General features: G+C 38.6%; 5 protein-coding genes and 1 non-coding gene across 9 annotated transcripts; 4 read left to right on the forward strand and 2 right to left on the reverse strand.

The window, feature by feature from the left end:
- The first annotated feature begins 145 nt into the window (after positions 1 to 145).
- Positions 146 to 1740, forward strand: LOC111482141 (uncharacterized protein At3g17950-like). Of its 2 annotated transcripts, XM_023127811.1 has the most exons (4): positions 148 to 341; positions 493 to 569; positions 655 to 804; positions 1065 to 1740. In XM_023127811.1, the coding sequence occupies exons 2-4, from the start codon at positions 540 to 542 to the stop codon at positions 1524 to 1526; spliced, it is 642 nt and encodes a 213-aa protein (XP_022983579.1). In that variant the 5' UTR covers positions 148 to 341; positions 493 to 539; the 3' UTR covers positions 1527 to 1740. The 2 variants fall into 2 exon arrangements, 1 of the variants encoding a protein (XP_022983579.1); XR_002718140.1 differs by having other exon boundaries at positions 146 to 569; positions 1050 to 1202.
- An 86-nt stretch (positions 1741 to 1826) lies between these two features.
- LOC111482140 (putative E3 ubiquitin-protein ligase XBAT31) lies at positions 1827 to 5226 on the reverse strand. Its single transcript, XM_023127810.1, has 8 exons — positions 4842 to 5226; positions 4689 to 4748; positions 4532 to 4603; positions 4322 to 4443; positions 4096 to 4230; positions 3885 to 3992; positions 2576 to 2849; positions 1827 to 2437 (listed from the first exon to the last, which is right to left on the reverse strand). Exons 1-8 carry the CDS (start codon positions 5022 to 5024, stop codon positions 2087 to 2089), a joined length of 1305 nt encoding a protein of 434 aa, XP_022983578.1. The 5' UTR covers positions 5025 to 5226; the 3' UTR covers positions 1827 to 2086.
- Positions 5227 to 5831: 605 nt separating this feature from the next.
- On the forward strand, positions 5832 to 8062 carry LOC111481852 (H/ACA ribonucleoprotein complex subunit 4-like). Its single transcript, XM_023127426.1, has one exon. The coding sequence runs from the start codon at positions 5886 to 5888 to the stop codon at positions 7626 to 7628; it is 1743 nt and encodes a 580-aa protein (XP_022983194.1). The 5' UTR covers positions 5832 to 5885; the 3' UTR covers positions 7629 to 8062.
- Positions 8063 to 8295: 233 nt separating this feature from the next.
- Positions 8296 to 8368, forward strand: TRNAR-ACG. Its single transcript has one exon. It is a non-coding gene; the product is annotated as a tRNA-Arg (tRNA).
- Positions 8369 to 8944: 576 nt separating this feature from the next.
- On the forward strand, positions 8945 to 10678 carry LOC111481889 (dof zinc finger protein DOF5.1-like). The gene is made up of 3 exons (XM_023127487.1): positions 8945 to 9177; positions 9314 to 9597; positions 9754 to 10678. Exons 1-3 carry the CDS (start codon positions 9127 to 9129, stop codon positions 10424 to 10426), a joined length of 1008 nt encoding a protein of 335 aa, XP_022983255.1. The 5' UTR covers positions 8945 to 9126; the 3' UTR covers positions 10427 to 10678.
- Positions 10679 to 14406: 3728 nt separating this feature from the next.
- On the reverse strand, positions 14407 to 17385 carry LOC111482086 (beta-glucuronosyltransferase GlcAT14C). 3 transcript variants are annotated; one of them, XM_023127728.1, is made up of 5 exons: positions 16590 to 17385; positions 15775 to 15850; positions 15567 to 15682; positions 14810 to 15334; positions 14407 to 14592 (listed from the first exon to the last, which is right to left on the reverse strand). In XM_023127728.1, exons 1-4 carry the CDS (start codon positions 17137 to 17139, stop codon positions 14820 to 14822), a joined length of 1257 nt encoding a protein of 418 aa, XP_022983496.1. In that variant the 5' UTR covers positions 17140 to 17385; the 3' UTR covers positions 14407 to 14592; positions 14810 to 14819. The 3 variants fall into 3 exon arrangements, with proteins under 3 accessions (XP_022983496.1, XP_022983497.1, XP_022983498.1); XM_023127729.1 differs by having other exon boundaries at positions 14560 to 14691; XM_023127730.1 differs by lacking the exon at positions 14407 to 14592 and having other exon boundaries at positions 14697 to 15334; positions 16590 to 17175; positions 17211 to 17385.
- Positions 17386 to 17794: the final 409 nt, after the last annotated feature.

Below are 17794 nucleotides of genomic sequence, written 5' to 3' on the forward strand. Positions count from 1 at the left end.
AGAAGAATGGGTGTTGATCAACCAAAATGACCACAATAAGCCCTTGGCGAGCGGCAGAAGAAGAAAATAAAGGAGGGTATAATAGTAATTAGGCGAAAAGAAAATAGAATTTGGGAGTTTCCTTCTCTGGCCCTCCACTGGTCGTTAATCCAAATCCACCTTCAAATCGGACGGCAGTAGGAAATTATTCTCTCACGTCCTTCCCTTCCGCCAGCTCCCATGTCTGCTACACAGAAACTGCAATTCCTCCACAGTTCAAATTGACTGAGCCTGATATTTGCAGGGCCAAATGCCAATGGCGTCGTATGACAGCCATGTGATGCAAATTCGCAAGAGCAATCGTACATTCTTGTTCTCTCTATAATTTAAGATTTTTTATAGTTTCTTCTTTGTCCATTCTTGTTCGTCGATTTCTTCGGTTTAATTATTTCACTTCGTCCTGAATTCTCCTTTTGATATCGCCGGATTAGACTCTTCGTCGTATCTCTGAAGCTCCGAACTGACCCCCTCCCCTTTCTCCTGGTACATTATTGCACTTGATGCTTTCAGATTCAACCATGGCTCAACAGGTATCCCCCCCCCTCTCTCTCTCTCCACGTGAAAATTCGGAGTGCTTAATTTTTCCCTAATCGAGCGTTTGATTTCGGAATGTAGGAAGATGGATGGCCATTAGGCTTGCGGCTTATGAACACCAGAGTTGGATTGGCGGGAAATCATGATCTCTCGGCCTCGGTTTCTTTCAATACTTTGCGCACTCATTCTCCTAGTTCCTTCACCGACTCTTCCTCAGATCTTGATACAGAGGTCTGTTACTTCAATTAGTTCCTCTTTTTTTTCTTTTCTTTTTTTTTTTTCTCTGTTCTTTTGCCTGTGTAACTGTGTATGCGTTAGAGAGGCTGAAAATTTAGCACATTATGCTTGATTATAGTAGAATTCCTTTTCTTTCATGCTCTTGTCGATCATGCAAATACATTGCGTTGGGTTAGTCTCAAAAACTTCAAAATCTCTGGCATTGTCTTTTTGGCCCTGTTTTTGCTAAATTCCATCAGGCAATTGGTTTTTAGTCAACTGGATCATTCTACCATGACAAGAGCATCACGCTTGGGAGTCTCATTGGAGTCTCTAGCCTTCTGGAGCTGTCGCGAAGATCGACCAAAGGAAACAGAGTGGAAATACTCAAAGACAAAAAGAAGTACAAGTCCAAGCCATGGTTGTTTTCTTTATCTTTATGCATTAAACTCCGCCATGCTGTGAGCTTGAGCAGTTCTCCTTCACTTGAACACTCTCTTGAAGCAGAAAGGAGAGCTCACAACCCGACCATGTATGGACCCAATGATTACTCGCCTGTTCGTCCTGTTTCTGGAACAAACTCTTTGTTTTCCAGTGATCAAGTTGCTCCCGTGCAGCCATTTGCACCGGCGGTCACAGAGGAAAGCAGAAGATCAATTGGAGAACTTGCTGAAGATGGTTACTGTCAAGGGATTCCTCCACTCTTTTCATGTCTATATTGCCAACTGATCAAATAATTCTTTCTTTCATTCCTATAATAACTTTGAATGCATTGTTTCACTACAACTTTTTCTTCATGGACAAATGATGCATGTCAAAAGTTATATGGTCATTTCTTTCATTCTACCATTTGGGTTGTGGGAGACTTATCATAATCACCATTGAGCCATTGTGTTTGGATCAGACAAATCAATGTATTCTCAGTGCTACGTTCAGTCTGTTTACTGCCAAGTTAGTGAACCACTTTAAGTGGTAGCCATGGTTAGCTTTTTCATAACTGTTAGCATATGATAGAAGAAAAAACTTCAAATGGTCCTATAGATGTGCTATATTTGCTAGTTTTAGTGGCTTTAGAAACTGTTGTAAATAGCTGATAATGAAAAAATACTCAGGGTAAAAGAACCTTCTCGTACGTTTGCCCACATCGAAGCACACGACCCTTGCATACTTTAGAATGGGAGCCCCATCAGTACATCCAAATGATGATGCTCTATAGGTGAAGTAAAAACCATAGAACGAGATGAATCTGAGGTTGCCATATCCATCGGTCATCTATCTCTTAAGGCCATTTTTAAGACTACACACATTTCCCTGGATTTTGTTCACTCAACTTCCCAAACATGGCAGATAAGCTCTTCAAGCTGCTGTTTTCTTCATTGAAATTTGACGTTCTCAAGCCCTTCAGTTTCAAGGGGGAAATTTCTTGGTCTACAAAGTCATTACTCTTCACCTCAGCAGCAAGAAGTTGGGCAATGCTGCTTCTGCAAAATGGGCAAACAGGGGCTGTTGGACAAGCTGTCGTTGGATTAGGCTTTTTGTGGCAGCATAAAGTTAATGTGCAATGGGCGCACATTCTATGGCCACATGGTTGGGCTTCAATATTGCACATCTGTTCAAAGCATATGCAGCACAACTCTGTATCGATATCCTGTTTGGAAGGATTACCACAAGTAATATAAGAGTAGTATAGTATACCAATGAGTAAAACTAGAACATTGAGGGGAAATTCCAAGAATTTTAGCACACTCATTATCATTAGTCGAGCTAAAATGTGTGGTTGTATTACCTCAGATGCTAAGTCATTGTCATCATACGCATCAATGTGAGCATCAGATTTCAAAGGACAAGGAGGTGTGATGAATTTTTCCATCAATATGGCCTTCTCTCTCTTCATGTTTGCATCCATCAAAGCCTTTTCTAGCAAAACTTTTGCATCTGGATCTAGCTCAATGATTAGCTTCAAAGGTGAAGGCCATACTAGAGGTTCTGGTGATGAAGGGTTCAATAAAGCTGCACAAGCTTGATGCTTATGCTTTAAAGCAACCTTAAATGGTATCCTCCTGCAAATGGTCGAGCTGATGCCTTTAGAAACCTTCATTAGGAGGTCTATTGTTTACTTCCAAATTGGACTGTTCTAAGATAAGCATGGAAATAACTTAACATGGTGCCTAAGGCTTCAGTTGATCATGAAGTAGCAATCATATCAGGAAAAGAAGGTCTAGAGGTCTGATATTTGCAAGCCTACATGATCACAGATTTCAATGAGTTATGTCTAAATGTCCTTAATTTCTTTGTTGAAATGTGATTCATACAAATCTTCAGTAACATCTAGGTCTAAGTTTCATTCCATAGATGTAATGTTTACAACTATTGTAATAGCCTAAGCCCACCGCTAATAGATATTATCCTCCTTGGGTTTGAGCTGTTGCAAATGGTATTAGAGCTAGACACCGAGTGGTGTGCCAGCGAGGATGCTAGGCCCTAAAGGGGGCTGAATAATGAGATTCCACATCGATTGGGGAGGAGAAAGAAGAAGGGAGCTGGATTGTGAGATTCCACACGTTTTAAAAACCTTGAAGACGATAAGCCCGAAAGGGAAAGCCCAAAGAAGACGATATCTTATCCCCCTACCCAAGGTTATATATTGTAAGTCGTTGTTATCTCTCTCTTGCTTGCTTATATAACGTCTCTTTCTAAAATCTCTCTCTGCTCTCGTTTTCTAAAACCTTCTTTTAAAACCGAGGTTAGAGACTCGATCATACATCGCTTGGCCGTAGGCGACGCAAGAACAAATTGGCTTAACTTACTTGTCGTTGGAAAGTGAGTGTCGCACAATCGCTAGTCTGCTGTCTTCAAAAGTGCGACGGTGAGCTTAAACTTGGGCTGTTACAACTATTTCTTGTAACAAGCAAAGTTTGAAGAACCTTGAGAATTGAACACATCTTGATTTTTTGAGCTGGCATTTGAGTTCTCACCCAAGGAAAAATGTCAGACATTTGACAATTTGGCATGCATGAAATCTTTCCAGAAGCAAGGGGATTGTGGTATTTAAGATTTTGATAACTAAGTAATCGTGAAGCTTTCTTGAAGCTTACCCATATGAGTCGAACTGAAATCTGTCAGCTCCCCAAGCAAGCAATTCTCGAACACAATCCAAGGAACCACCACGGGCAGCTAAATGAAGTGGCGAACTACCTGGACAACTTCATAACATATTCACAATAGAGTTTCTCCATCAAAAACAACAAACCATCATTCTTTGGCTATGCTCAAAATGGAGATAAAATAAAAGATTACTTCTCATACCTGCAAGTGGACACACAAACAAGAGCACCATTGATAAGAAGTATACGAACACACTGAGGTTGGTTCTGCCTGGACGCTAGATGCAATGGAGTTGAGCCATCCCCATCTCTAATGTTCACAAATCTTGCAAACCCCCTTCCATTTCCATTTAATCCAAATTAAAAACTCATCCTATGAAGCCAAGACTTAAAGTGAATGTGGAAAGAACACGATCAAAACATCTAACCAAGAGTCCGATACCGGGGTGGTATGGGCAGCAGAAAGAATCGCTTGCAGACAATCTGAATGTCCGTAATAAGCTGCGTAATGCAAGCAGGTTCTTCGATGTTTAGAATCAAACATCAATATCTACGGAAATCAAATCGACGCCAGTAAGAAAAAATAGCAGCAAAATAAGAAACAAACTCCTGAAAATCATCCAAAACGGAATACGAACATTAGCTCCTGCTTCGATCAGCTTTAGAACACAATCTACCCTCCCGCTCATAGCAGCCAGCATCAGAGGAGTCTGAAACAACCGAAAAATTAATCGATTCAATGAAAAAGAAGGACAACGAGTTCAAATCAGTCATTCGATCAAACGAACCAAAAACCTGATTATGCCGATTCAGAATATCGGGATTCGCATTCCGGCCCAAGAGCATCGAAAGAATCTACATCAATAAATAAACAACTAAATTCTTCCAAAAAGAGGAAAAAGACCCCGCATCAACATCAAACAGAGTAAATCTTCAACTTAAACTCACATCGATCTGTCCATTGGCTGCCGCCACATGTAGGACCGTTGATCTTTGATGGTCGGTAGTGTGGTGTAAGATAGACGAATCAGTCTCCACCATGGCTCGAACACTTTCCACATCCTCATTCTGCAGAGCACTGAAGAAGAGTCCATTTTCATGGCGGCGTCCGCAGCTCAGGCCCTGGCCCATTCCCTCTCCTTCGGCAACCTCAAATCAATAATCACCTACAAGATAGAACATGGAGAGGAGCTCGAAAAGAAGCTCACTCACCAGGCTTCAATGGAAGCCGTACAATGAGTGGGGATTGCAAGCCCATTGGAAGAGTGATATTGAATGAAATGAATTGAAGCAGCCTCGTAATTTGAACCTGCCCGCCGAAATAGTTTCAGAAAGGAAAATAAAGTATTTGATACTTTGGGCAATTCGTATTATTTTATATTATCTCCTCATACTCATGCATGATATAATTTTTGTTGTGTATGAGAATTTCAACCAATTATTATTATTGGATAAATATAAATGGAAGAATTATAGATATATTTGACATTTTAAAAAATTATTTCATTACAATAAATACGTCTAAACTAATTAATTTTCCGCCGATTTTTCTATTTAAAAAGGAAATATAAAATGTGGTTTTAATTATAATGGTGCCTATGTTTTATTGGACAAAAAACTGTTGTACGTTTGACCAATTTCCTCCATTTTAGTCCTTTTCTGAAACTATTTCGGTGATTGGTCGATTGCTGACGGCTGTAAAGTAAAAAGCAACGCACGGCCGCACAGTATAGATTCTCGGGCTCGATAATATTTCAGCCCAACACCGGGTTTTATTGGACCATTGGGCCTTATCCTTTTACCCATATCTTAATTGGGCCTCTATTTTTTGTTCGAGCCCACTCCAACTAAATTGTACGCCCAAGACTTACGAGGCCCAACAAGCCCATATATATTACCATTAGCGCCTAAAACCACCCGCTGTCTGAAGTTCGGCTACTCTAAAACCCTAGAGAAAACCATTTCCTCTCTTTGTTTTCCGAAAATTCAGCCATGTCGGGCGTTGAGATTTCTCGTTCGGAGAAGAAAAAGAAGAAGCACCGGAGTAAGGATGACGAAGTGTCACCGGCTGTCGGTTCTGATGAGCAGCCGCCAAAGGACGTTGCCGACTTTATGATCAAGCCTCAAAGTTTTACTCCTTCGGTGGATACATCTCAATGGCCTATTCTTTTGAAGAACTATGATCGTCTCAATGTGCGTACCGGTCACTACACTCCTCTGCCGTCCGGTTTCTCCCCACTCAAGCGGCCTCTGGCTGACTACATCAGGTATGGTATTCTCAATCTTGATAAACCGGCGAATCCTTCGTCGCACGAAGTTGTGGCTTGGATTAAAAGGATTCTTCGGGTTGAGAAAACGGGTCATAGTGGTACTCTCGACCCGAAGGTTACTGGGAACCTGATAGTGTGCATTGATCGAGCCACGCGGCTCGTGAAATCGCAACAGGGTGCGGGTAAGGAGTATGTGTGTGTTGCTCGATTGCATTCTTCTGTGCCCGATGTTTCTAAGGTGGCTCGGGCTTTGGAGACGCTCACCGGGGCTGTGTTTCAGAGGCCGCCGTTGATATCGGCTGTGAAACGACAGCTTAGGATTAGAACTATATATGAAAGCAAGCTTCTTGAGTATGATGCTGATAAACATTTGGTTGTGTTTTGGATTTCTTGTGAAGCTGGAACTTATGTTAGGACGCTATGTGTGCACTTGGGTCTGATTCTTGGTGTTGGAGGCCATATGCAAGAACTTAGGAGGGTGAGGTCTGGGATCTTGGGTGAGAAGGATAACATGGTTACAATGCATGATGTGATGGATGCTCAATGGGTTTATGATAATTTCAAAGATGAGAGCTACTTGAGGAGGGTAATTATGCCTCTTGAGGTGGTTTTGACGAGCTATAAAAGATTGGTTGTCAAGGACTCTGCTGTTAATGCTATCTGTTATGGTGCTAAGTTGATGATTCCAGGGCTGTTGAGATTTGAGAACGATATTGAGGTTGGGGAAGAAGTTGTACTCATGACCACCAAGGGTGAAGCCATTGCTCTTGGTATTGCAGAGATGACTACTTCTGTGATGGCAACTTGTGATCATGGTGTAGTTGCAAAGATCAAAAGGGTTGTGATGGACCGAGATACTTACCCAAGGAAATGGGGATTAGGTCCAAGGGCATCAATGAAGAAAAAACTTATCGGAGAAGGGAAGTTGGACAAGCATGGAAAACCAAATGAGAAAACTCCTTCGGAGTGGATGAGGAATTTGGTTTTACCCACTGGTGGGGATTCTTTGGTTGCTAGCGTGTTTGCTACTGACTCTGCAACTGTTGATGAGGGTAAGCAAGAGACAGAAAAAGATGGTGGAGGGCGGAAGCGAAAACTTGATGAAGAAACCGAAGCTGCTCCTGCTAAGAAACTGAAAGCTGAAAAGACTGAAGATGCCGAAGAAGTTGAAGAAGGCGGGAAGAAAGAAAAGAAGAAGAAGAAGAAGAAAGACAAAGAGAAGGGTAGTGGTGAACCTTCGGACGAGGAGAATACTGAGCAGTCGGAGAAAAAAAAGAAGAAGGATAAAGAGGGTAAAGAAGCAGGAACACCGGAGGAGAAACAGAAGTCGGAGAAAAAAAAGAAGAAGAAAGATAAGGAATCTGGTGTTGGTGATGTTCAAAATGGGGAAGCAGATGATCACGTTGATGGGAGTGAGAAGAAAAAGAAGAAGAAAAAGAAGAATAAAGAAGATGCAGAAGAATAAGATAGAGGGATCAGGTTCTTACATTTTATTTGGGTAACTCTGATTGTATGGCTGTCCATTTCAGTTTCTTCTAGATTTTGCAAGTTCTTTCTTTCTTTCTTATGCATTTGCTGTAGAATTTTTGTTTCAACATTTCGACTCTGTTCGATTCTACCATAGTATCTTCCTGGCTATCATCTCTTGGATTTATGGTCTCTTTTGATATCTTTGATTCCATCTTTTGCAAGCTGATGGGCCCATCCTTGGGACAAGCAAGATTTGACATTTCTGAAGAGAAGCAAATGAAGAAGGGTGGAAGCAGGAATGGCCCATATAGAACGAACCGTCTCTGAGCGCAAGCAAATCAATTTTGTTTTTGTTTGTATAATTTGAAATGTGAAACTAAGTTGACATTTACTAGTTTGCTTAATCCCTAATATGAGTGTTGTTCATCTATCTTTGTTCCTTGGTATGTTTTGATTTTATTTGTTTTCACCAAGCAGATTCCAAATTTTCATGGCCGATTCAAAACATCATGATCTCTAACAATCACGAGGTCTTCTCCAACTAGAAGAAAACTGCTAAATCTGAGACCAACACATCACGCTTGAGCTGATTCAATTTTAATCATTTTAATTTCACGAAAGTATGTTTTTTTTTAATTATATTTGCATAAGCTTCGAACAAGGACTTCATGGCCCAATGGATAAGGCGCTGGTCTACGGAACCAGAGATTCTGGGTTCGATCCCCAGTGAAGTCGCTCTGGATAATTTCTTTTTTAAATTTCCCATTTATTCATTGTAGTATAAACGTACATCAGTCTTTTCATTCTTTCCCACTGTCCTTTTTAGTGGGTGGTAACATTTGAAATTTTCTTTTGTTGTGAAAAGGTTGGATGAAACGGTGTCGTTTCTAAAATAGGGCACATGGACCCCACATATATTCCCATGCAAAAAAGAATATAATATATATTATATAAAGGAAGACCGTAGTACACCACAAAAGCCCTAATCGAACTTCTCTTAATGATAATCTCGAAAAAAGAAAAAAAAAACCTTTAATTATTTAAAATAATTATTAAAAAAAAAAAAAGGAATTTCCATTTCCCAATCTTCTCCAAACTTGATTAAGCTGGTCAGCACCGAGTCCTCCCAAACAGAGAGAGAGAGAGAGACACCAACTTTTTGTTTTTATTTTTGCCCTTAAAACGAAAATTAAATAATAATAAGAATAATAATAAAATGTGGTTTGTGCATGCAAAGATGAGAACCACTAATCTCTCTCCTCCCACCACAATGGGTCGGGTCGGGTCGGGTCGGGCACGGAGAGTGATGAGAGAGAAAGGGAAAGGACGAAAAGAAGCTTATAGAGTAAGAAACAAAGGGAAAGGAGTCCTTCCTCATCCTTCTTCCTTCTTCCTTCTTCCTTCTTCCTTCTTCCCTCATCCTTCTTCCCCTCTCCCCAAACCCCATCAACCTTTACAAAAGACAAACAGAACCCAGAAAAACACACCTCACCATGAATTTCTCCTCCATTCCTCCTTATCTTGATCCTTCCAACTGGCACCAGGTAACCGTTTTTCTTTTTCTTTTTCTTTTCTTTTATCAATATTCCCCTATTTTCCTCTCTTTATACCTTCCGTTTTTGTTTCTTTTGAATATTCTTCGCATATTTCATTTCATTCCCTCTTTTTAATTTCACTCAGCAACTCACCCACCAACTGCCAACCACCACCACCACCACCACCGGAGCCAGCTCTCAGCTCCTACCTCCACCCCCTCCTCCGCCTCCTCCCCCACCCCCCCATGGCGTCGGTGCTCCCACTTCCATCCGCCCCGGTTCGATGGCCGAGCGAGCTCGAATGGCTAATATTCCCATGCCTGAGGCAGCATTGAAATGCCCAAGATGTGATTCAACCAACACTAAGTTCTGCTACTTCAACAATTACAGCCTCACTCAACCTCGCCACTTTTGTAAGACATGTCGAAGGTAAATATTTATGATTTTATTAAAATTTATTAAATTTTTTGCTCTTTTCTAAATAAATTATTCGTTCCATGAAAGGGTTACTTAGCTTAGCTTGTATGGTTCTAAATTCAAAGATAAAATTTTTAAGATTTCATATTTTTGGCTCCGCTCTTGAAGGTACTGGACCAGAGGTGGGACGCTGCGAAGCGTTCCAGTCGGGGGCGGGTGCCGGAGGAACAAAAGAAGCAAAGGGAGAAGTTCCAAGTCGCCGCCGGCCAGTTCCGACCGACAACAAACCTGTGGTTCAGGGAATTCCTCATCAAGTGCAATAGCTTCCAACAACAGTGGAGGCCTTTCCCCACAGATTCCACCTCTCCGCTTTATGGCCCCTCTCCACCAACAACTCAGCGACTTCGACATCGGTGGCTTCAACTATGGCGGTGGCCTCTCAGCTCCGGCCACTGTTACCGGCGATCTGAATTTCCAATTGGGCAACACTAATTTAGGTGGAGGAACAAGCATTGGATCTCTGTTGGGATTTGACCAACAATGGCGGCTCCAGCAACAAGTTCCTCCTCAATTCCCCTTCTTCTCCGGGTTAGACCCCTTCGACGGTGGTAGCAGTAGCGGCGGTGACGGACCCAGCTGGGAAATGAGGCAAAAATTACCATCAAGCTCAAGGAATTTAACCCAAATGGGGAATTCAGTAAAAATGGAAGAAACCCCAGATCAAGGTAATAACATTGGAAGAACATTAGTTGGCAATGAACAATATTGGAGCAGTGGATCAATGGGATGGTCGGATCCTTCTGGTTTCAGTTNTTCATCTTCAACAAGAAACCCATTGTAGAAATATTCAGAACTAACAGTTTGGTCGGATCAATGGGATGGTCGGATCCTTCGTGTCATCATCATGGTTACCTCAAACCCTAGAAATATATGCTACTTTCTTTGTTCTCTTAAAAATCATATCTTTGAGGGTTTTTTTTTTTTTTTTTTTTTTTAATTTTAGAATTAGTATTTAGGATTGGAGTTGGGAATGAGAATTGAAAACATTTTATTACAATATAGATTATTGAGACTTTGTGTGTCCCTTCCTTCATATATTATATGATCATATCAATATCCCAAAATGCATGCTTTCCAATATTTTCCCAATTGTTGCATAATAATGACATGTCTCAAAACCCTAAAACATCTCACATTTTTTAATACTAATTTAGAACTAATAATTAGGTTCATGATTACGTTGATTTAGATTCGACTTATGGAATATAGATTCTCGCGAATAAAAAATACTAATTATCGTTTAATTGTCGAACTAGGGTTTGCTACTCGTAATTCTCCTTTTAACAACAATGGTACTAAAAACCCGTAATAATAAACATATTGTTGAATCTACAACTCTCGACACCGACACAACCTTCGTTCTAAAATGAGGAAATTGGAAGTAAAAGGTATGAGAGCTTTTAATTGTTTACAACAAAATTCCCATAAAGGCTATATATTATATGGTTATGGGAAATGCATTTATATTCTGCAAAGTGAGTTTTTGTTTTCTATAAAATTTATCTTTATTCTAGACAAAGGGTTTGTAGTAAAACAAAGGGATGTTTTTTTTTTTTTCTTTTTTTATGTACTTTTTATTTCTTTTCATTTTCTTGAAAAAATTAATAATAAAGAAAAGTATGTTATATGCCAATGCAGTTTTGACTCTGAAGAAGGTATATATTAATCTTTTTCGATATCGATAAAAGTCGAGTCGTGAATTGTAAAGACGTTTTTCGAATGGTATATGAACAAAAAGAAGAAAAAACAGTTCCCTTAACAAGATGAATACATTAGTTAAACTCTAAATTTGGTTTTAGTTTATCCCTCAATCGCTAATTAGCCGATATTGTATTCTTTGAACTTTCTTTTTCGGGCTTCTACTCACGGTTTTAAAACATGTCTGTTTAGGAAAGGTTTCTATACCTTTATAAGAAATGTTTGGTTCCCATTTCCAACCCATGTGGGATCTCACATACTCGTTGTATAAGAAAGTTTTCTACTTTTGTTTTCAAAACTATTTTTTTATGAACGAATTTTATTGAAAGATTATGGGTTTGATTTTCGAGAATGTCGATATTGACCCAAAAAAGGAAGGAAGAAAAAACCCGACCCACTTACACCGGGTGATGATTACGATATTCCTTCTATGATGTGAGGAAGTAAGATTTTGGAAAACCCATGTTTGAACGAAGAAGGGAGACAAAAGGGGTATATGCAGGGAGAACACAGTCCAACACATACCAAAAAGCCACAGATTTTGCCCAAATCAGCGCTTCCTTCAAAAAAGAAAACCCCCATTAAACTCACTTTGGGGTTTATACATACATACACATATATATATATATACACACACACACACACAAGCTTGTCATTGTTCCAATAATTTGGTCTGGTCTTGCAACAATTCCAATGAAATGGTGTGTTCATCATTTCATTTGGTTTAGTACAAACCAAATGATTACCAACTCAATTTTTAGCACATTTTTTTTAAGTACGCTTCCCTAAAAACTTCTACTCTACTTTGATTTCTATGGATAAGGACAATGTCTAAAATCTCACATCCGAGGTAAACAAAACATTATATAAGAGTGTGAAAACATTTCTTTAATAGACGGGTTTTAAAACTGTGAGTTTTACAGTAATATATAGTTCTAGTAATAGTGGACAATATTCCTATGGATAAAGACAATGTCTAAAATCTCATAACGGAGGTGAACGAAACATTATATAAAAGTGTGAAAACATCTCTTTAATAGACGAATTTTAAAACGGTGAATCTTATGGTAACAATATCGACGGACAATTAATAAGATCCAAAGAATAATACACTTATTACAGCATCTTCCAGGGAAAAAAAGAAAAGAAAAGAGTAAACCGCTGGGAGTATAGTGTTGACACGCATCACAAGGCGACAAAGATCTGTTTTGTCAGTAATGTGTGGGTCCCGCTCTTAGCTTCCATGTTTGAATTGCACGCACTTTTCGACTGCGTGAAATTGCACAAACTTACAAGAAAGAAACAAAATTGGGTTCTCCACCCTCAAATTCCTCACTTATTATAAAAAACCCCCCTAAACTTACTTAAATTACACAAGGTACACAGGACAGTGAATATCACATTTTATATTATTATTATAATTATTTGATTTAAAAAATAAATATTAAGAGTATATAAATGGGTGTGTGTCTTCATTTTTGTGCATTACTTAAAAAGGGTGGTAGTCAAAAGCTAGCAATGAGTTTAAAGCTGAATCTAAGCTGCTTTCTTTTCTTTTTTTTTTTCTTTTTTTTTTTAGTTTGCTTTTACAAAAATCGAGGGCGCTTACTAAGAGCGCATAAAGCACTCACACTCTGGAAAGAAACTCCCATTTTTGCTTTTTTTTTTTTTTTTTTTTAAATAAATATTTCTTAATTTCCAACACAAAATCTCGTGGTTGGTCAGTTTGTCGAGGGGAAATAATTATGTAACATTTGACAATTATTATGAGATAATCACATCGTAATTATACAAAAGAACCAGAAAGCTCTCATGGTATGATATTGTCCACTTTGAGCATAAGCTCTCATGACTTTGCTTTGGGCTTCCCAAAAGGCCTCATACCAATGGAGAGTGTATTCTTAGATTATAAACTCATGACCATTCCCTAAATTAACCGATGTGGGACTTTCATCATCCAACGACATCAACACATTTTGAATATATTGATCGAAGACATGTATCGGAATGAATATGGAACATGTTTGGAATGGTGCAACTTAATTTGCTGTGCATAAGTATTTATGAACAGTTGGGATGCAGCAGCTTTCACTTTATTATCTCTCTCTACGAAATCTAGAGAGAGAGGGAAGAATGAAGGATGTCTGCTGAAGTTTAGAGAGGTTATCACACATCAACTCAATCATGCATGCAACCATGGCCCCATACACATTTCAGATTCCCAATTAAACATCACCCACACACAACAAATTTTGCATTTTGGTCCCCCAGCCATTAGTGGACCTATCTCTATCAAACCCTAAAAACAACACCACATAATTTACTTACCCTATCATTTAACTTAACATCGAAGAAAACGACGAGGATAATTCCGTTTATTTATTGTTTAGATGGTAGAAGTAAAAAATACGAAATGGGTAATAAAAATACTGGGGAATACGCATGTTTCCTTACACTATCTTTTATCTTTACGCTCTCGTTGATTTCAACATAAATTTTTTACAAAACAGACGTAGCAGTTGATTTTAAAACGCGTTTATTAAGAAGAGGTTTTTACACCGAAATCTTACATAGAGGCTGCCACACCATGCATAGCAGTTCTTCGTTGTTAGAAGTAGTGAGTGGAGCGGATTCATTGAATAATAATTTTATTTGATGTATGTATGTATGTATGTATGTATGTATGTGTATTATATATATAAGAAGAAAAGTATTGGTGGAAATTTTAAAATGGGTTTGTCAAAAAATAGACATCTTTTTAACAAGTTGAAGGGCCTACTTCACATTAGCATCAACCCCTTTTCAACCTATAGTTTTCTTCTTTCGCCCATTAACTTTGACCCTATAAGCATCCAATGAACACACACAAAAACCTTTCTATTCTCTTTGGATTCGTTTGAAGGGAAGATTTTAACATTTAAAATCAATAATTAAACATAAATTAAAAGCACGATTTACATATATTTACATATAGGGGTAAACAAGTAATTTTGGCACGATATCTATGGTTTTAACCAAACGCATTAAAATGTTCATTTGAAAATTATTTATTTATTTATATCATTATTATTATTTTGATATGGATGCCTGCGTGAGGAAGCACTTACAATAAAAAGAAAAGGAAGAGTATTTATCTTTCTTTTTTGGATCATAATTGGCAGAAGTCATGGCCAAAAGCAGAGGCCTTTCTTCAATGAATCGTAGAACGACAACAAATGGGCGAACGTTTGGTCTTCGTGGCTTTGGATTCTGCAAAACGACAAGTAGTCTTAAAGCGATTGAGAGTGACATCGACCTTCGAAGCCCAAGTAAAATTGGGCCCAAGTTATATGAGGTTTGGGCCTAGCCAGCCCTAAATAAATTAAAAGCTTTTTTAAAATGCTAAATTATAACAAATCCTATAGTTTCACTTCATACAACCAAAAATAACTGTTGTTTCAAATTTTCTGTACAGAGGAATCAATACCTTTGCCAGATTATCTACATTGTCTGGGTCTGAAGTTCTCATGATCAAGAAGCTTCATCAAAAGCTTTTCCAGCCTCTTTGAGCTGCTGGTTGGTTTAACAGCATGGGGACTGCCGTAGCCCACACACGGACCCTTCTCTGAAACCGAGCTCCTCATGCACCAAGCACCCAGTGTGAACTGCCCGTTCGACCTCTTTAAAAGCTCGGCATCTATTCTGTTAAGCACTGAACTATTCTCAGCGAAACTCCGAGCAAAAGGGAGACCGCTTTGGACCATGTCGATGAAATGTTCAGACGTTAGATTAATCGGGTGTTGGTTCTGAGTATTGTCCCACTTCATATAATGTAAATCTTGGTTCACAGTAGTGTTTTGGTAGTCCTTGTGGTTACAGATGATGGTGTGAAAGTAACCCTCCGGGGAAGATAAGAAATTGGTGTAGTACATGAGGAGAGTCCGAGGGAGGTTGTCCCATCCCCATATGCAGAATTCCAAAAAAGGCTTTGTGAGAACCACCCATGAAGATCCTGCCATGGCAAAGACTTTCATTATCCAAGTATATTACTTCTAACAATGTCGAACTACTCGAGCGGATAAATTAATGTCCAAACTCCTAAATTCTACGACACCCAATGAAACGGTAATCTGCTAATGTCTAGAACTTTTCATCTCATTGACTTGAGTTTAGCTCGATTTATATCTCGTCCAACGTGGAAATATCTAGAATAATAAACCATCCAAAGGGTGGAGATGCCTTACCGGTAAATAACTTGAACGATGACGGTATTGACCTTCTCTCTTTTGCCCAAAACACTCCAGATTTCTTTGTATGATACAAGGCAGGATCTATTATTATAGTCCTGGCTCCCAAGTCCCTAGATCAGTTATAAAACAATTTAGATAACAATGTGTTCACATCCAAAGTGATATTTGTGAATCGTGATGCAATGAAGAGGACTAGGCTTACTCTTTCCAACCAAGATTACTCGAGTGCTCAACGAAGTTCAAATCCCTTGGCAAGAAGGAGAATACATGCAAAAGATCTGGAACACGAACATATATTCAGTTACATGACCCAAAAAACAATAAAGCTCACGAGTCGAAATCGAACATCGTAGTACTGCAAATTCCTTAATTCTTCCTAAATTTCAACATCACAGAAAAAGAAGAGTTTCTGAATTCTTGCAACATGATTTGACAAACTTCAACCAGAACAGAATAATGTAAATGGCTGCTTAATGTCTGTAGCCTCACAAACTTCAATAGGGAGCAAGATCATAACAAGTATCCCAAAAATCTAGGAACTGAACAATATATTTAAGCAGATTATGAATTGAACACCAAGAACTCAGCCTCTTAACCCTAAGAAAATTTAGACATTTACCAATTGATCGCTTATTGAGCTTTCAGATTCACTCACAAAAAGAAATTGAATGGGAAGTCAGAAAATAACTAATAAAATCTTAAACATCACAAAATAAACAGAAAGTTCGTTGAATTCTATACTTGGTATTAACTCATTCCAGTTTTAGTATGAACATGGCAAAACTGAAATCAATATCGTGTTTACAAAAATTGGATAATGTTTGCAATAAAGCTAGATCCAATAGTTTATGATCGATATACACTTAACAAGCTCGATAAACTAAATTGAATGCCAGGAATTACATTCTTAACCAATTTTAGTCCGAATGGACCTCAATTAACAAGCAAATGCCAGTTCGACTATCTATATAGCATTCAACTTGAGAAACGACTGTAGAAATGAGCTAAAGAAATTACCGTCTTGCGAGAGCAGAGGATAATCAGAGGCGCTGAGATTAATGAACCAATCCCAATCCTTAGCGCGCTTCAGCAATATCGCAATTGCTTGAAGTGTAGAAGCAATCATAGTTGGACCTTTATCAGTGATCAAATTGGCCTTGCCCACAACCATCACATTCCTGAACTCTCTGAATACACTCTCCGATTTCACATATTTCGCCAGTTCGAGTCTCTCGGAATCCGAAGCTTCAAGATCGAGATGTAGCAGATAGTAGTTCCTCGGGTGATATACCGCCTGAAGAAGCCGCCTCATCGATCCACCATCTCCTTTGGTTCCTGATATGAAATACGCAAATCTCGGCAATGGAGGAAGCCCTAGCTCTAGCATTTCATTCCCATCGGAGTCTAATACCAATCTCGTTGTGCCATGAGAAAAATCGGCGTCGGAAGAAGATTTAGGGTACCCGGGAGTAACAATTAGAATGAATATCAGAAACAGCAAGCAAAATACCCCCAACGACATCAGCCATTTCCGATCTGGATAATAGGGATTATGATTCTTCTTCATTTGAACTTACCAATTTCAAATAGGGATGCGATTTCTGAACACGAACTGACTCAAATTGGTTGCTAGAAGCTTAAACCCAAAACCTCGATCCGAACTTACAACTCAAAATAAGCTGAGTCGACTTATTGGCCTTGAACCATCGTAGATGAAAATGGATTTACGGGCGTGTTTGAAGCTTTCGATGCTTGAGAAAGAGATCGGAAGGTGAAAGTGAGCTGTCGGCGCACCGGTCAGTGGCCTACTTGGTTGGTAAGAAGAAAATATAATTAAAGAAAAAAAAATTAATTGTTAATTTATTATTTTGCTGCTTAATATTTAGTCACCAATACTTGCACAGCCAATTTTTGTCGTTCAAATACAATTTTAAAAGCTATATTATTTTTTATAAAAAAAATAGAATATTAAAAGTTTATAAGAAAAAAAAGAAAAGAATAAATGTGAAAAATTCAAGAGTCCCAATATTATTAAAAATAAAAAAATAAAAAAAAAACGGTTAAACCAATTTGCACTTATTTACAGTTATGTTAGTTAAAATGGGTTTCATTTTCTTGTTCTTCAAGAATTTCTACTAATAACAAGACTTTTGTCCTTATTTATTTATTTTTATTTTGTCCCAAATTCTATGAAAACAAAATGGATTCATGAGATCCAAAAT

The sequence above is a fragment of the Cucurbita maxima genome, unplaced genomic scaffold, assembly GCF_002738345.1.
Source record: "Cucurbita maxima cultivar Rimu unplaced genomic scaffold, Cmax_1.0 Cma_Scf00007, whole genome shotgun sequence".
Lineage (NCBI taxonomy): Eukaryota > Viridiplantae > Streptophyta > Magnoliopsida > Cucurbitales > Cucurbitaceae > Cucurbita > Cucurbita maxima.

Bases quoted from the DNA above. Each gene is read 5' to 3' on its own strand.
- LOC111482086 (XM_023127728.1), bottom strand. From the start codon at position 17,139: ATGAAGAAGAATCATAATCCCTATTATCCAGATCGGAAATGGCTGATG. The intron at 15,851-16,589 runs GTAATTTCTTTA...TTCGTGTTCCAG, and splicing joins TCCTCTGCTCTCGCAAGACG to ATCTTTTGCATGTATTCTCC. The intron at 15,683-15,774 runs GTAAGCCTAGTC...TAACTGATCTAG, and splicing joins AGTAATCTTGGTTGGAAAGA to GGACTTGGGAGCCAGGACTA.
- LOC111481852 (XM_023127426.1), top strand. From the start codon at position 5,886: ATGTCGGGCGTTGAGATTTCTCGTTCGGAGAAGAAAAAGAAGAAGCAC.
- LOC111482141 (XM_023127811.1), top strand. From the start codon at position 540: ATGCTTTCAGATTCAACCATGGCTCAACAG. The intron at 570-654 runs GTATCCCCCCCC...TTCGGAATGTAG, and splicing joins ATTCAACCATGGCTCAACAG to GAAGATGGATGGCCATTAGG. The intron at 805-1,064 runs GTCTGTTACTTC...ATTGGTTTTTAG, and splicing joins CCTCAGATCTTGATACAGAG to TCAACTGGATCATTCTACCA.
- LOC111482140 (XM_023127810.1), bottom strand. From the start codon at position 5,024: ATGGGCCAGGGCCTGAGCTGCGGACGCCGCCATGAAAATGGACTCTTC. The intron at 4,749-4,841 runs GTGAGTTTAAGT...TTATTGATGTAG, and splicing joins CAGCCAATGGACAGATCGAT to ATTCTTTCGATGCTCTTGGG. The intron at 3,993-4,095 runs GTATGAGAAGTA...TATGTTATGAAG, and splicing joins GTTTGTGTGTCCACTTGCAG to TTGTCCAGGTAGTTCGCCAC.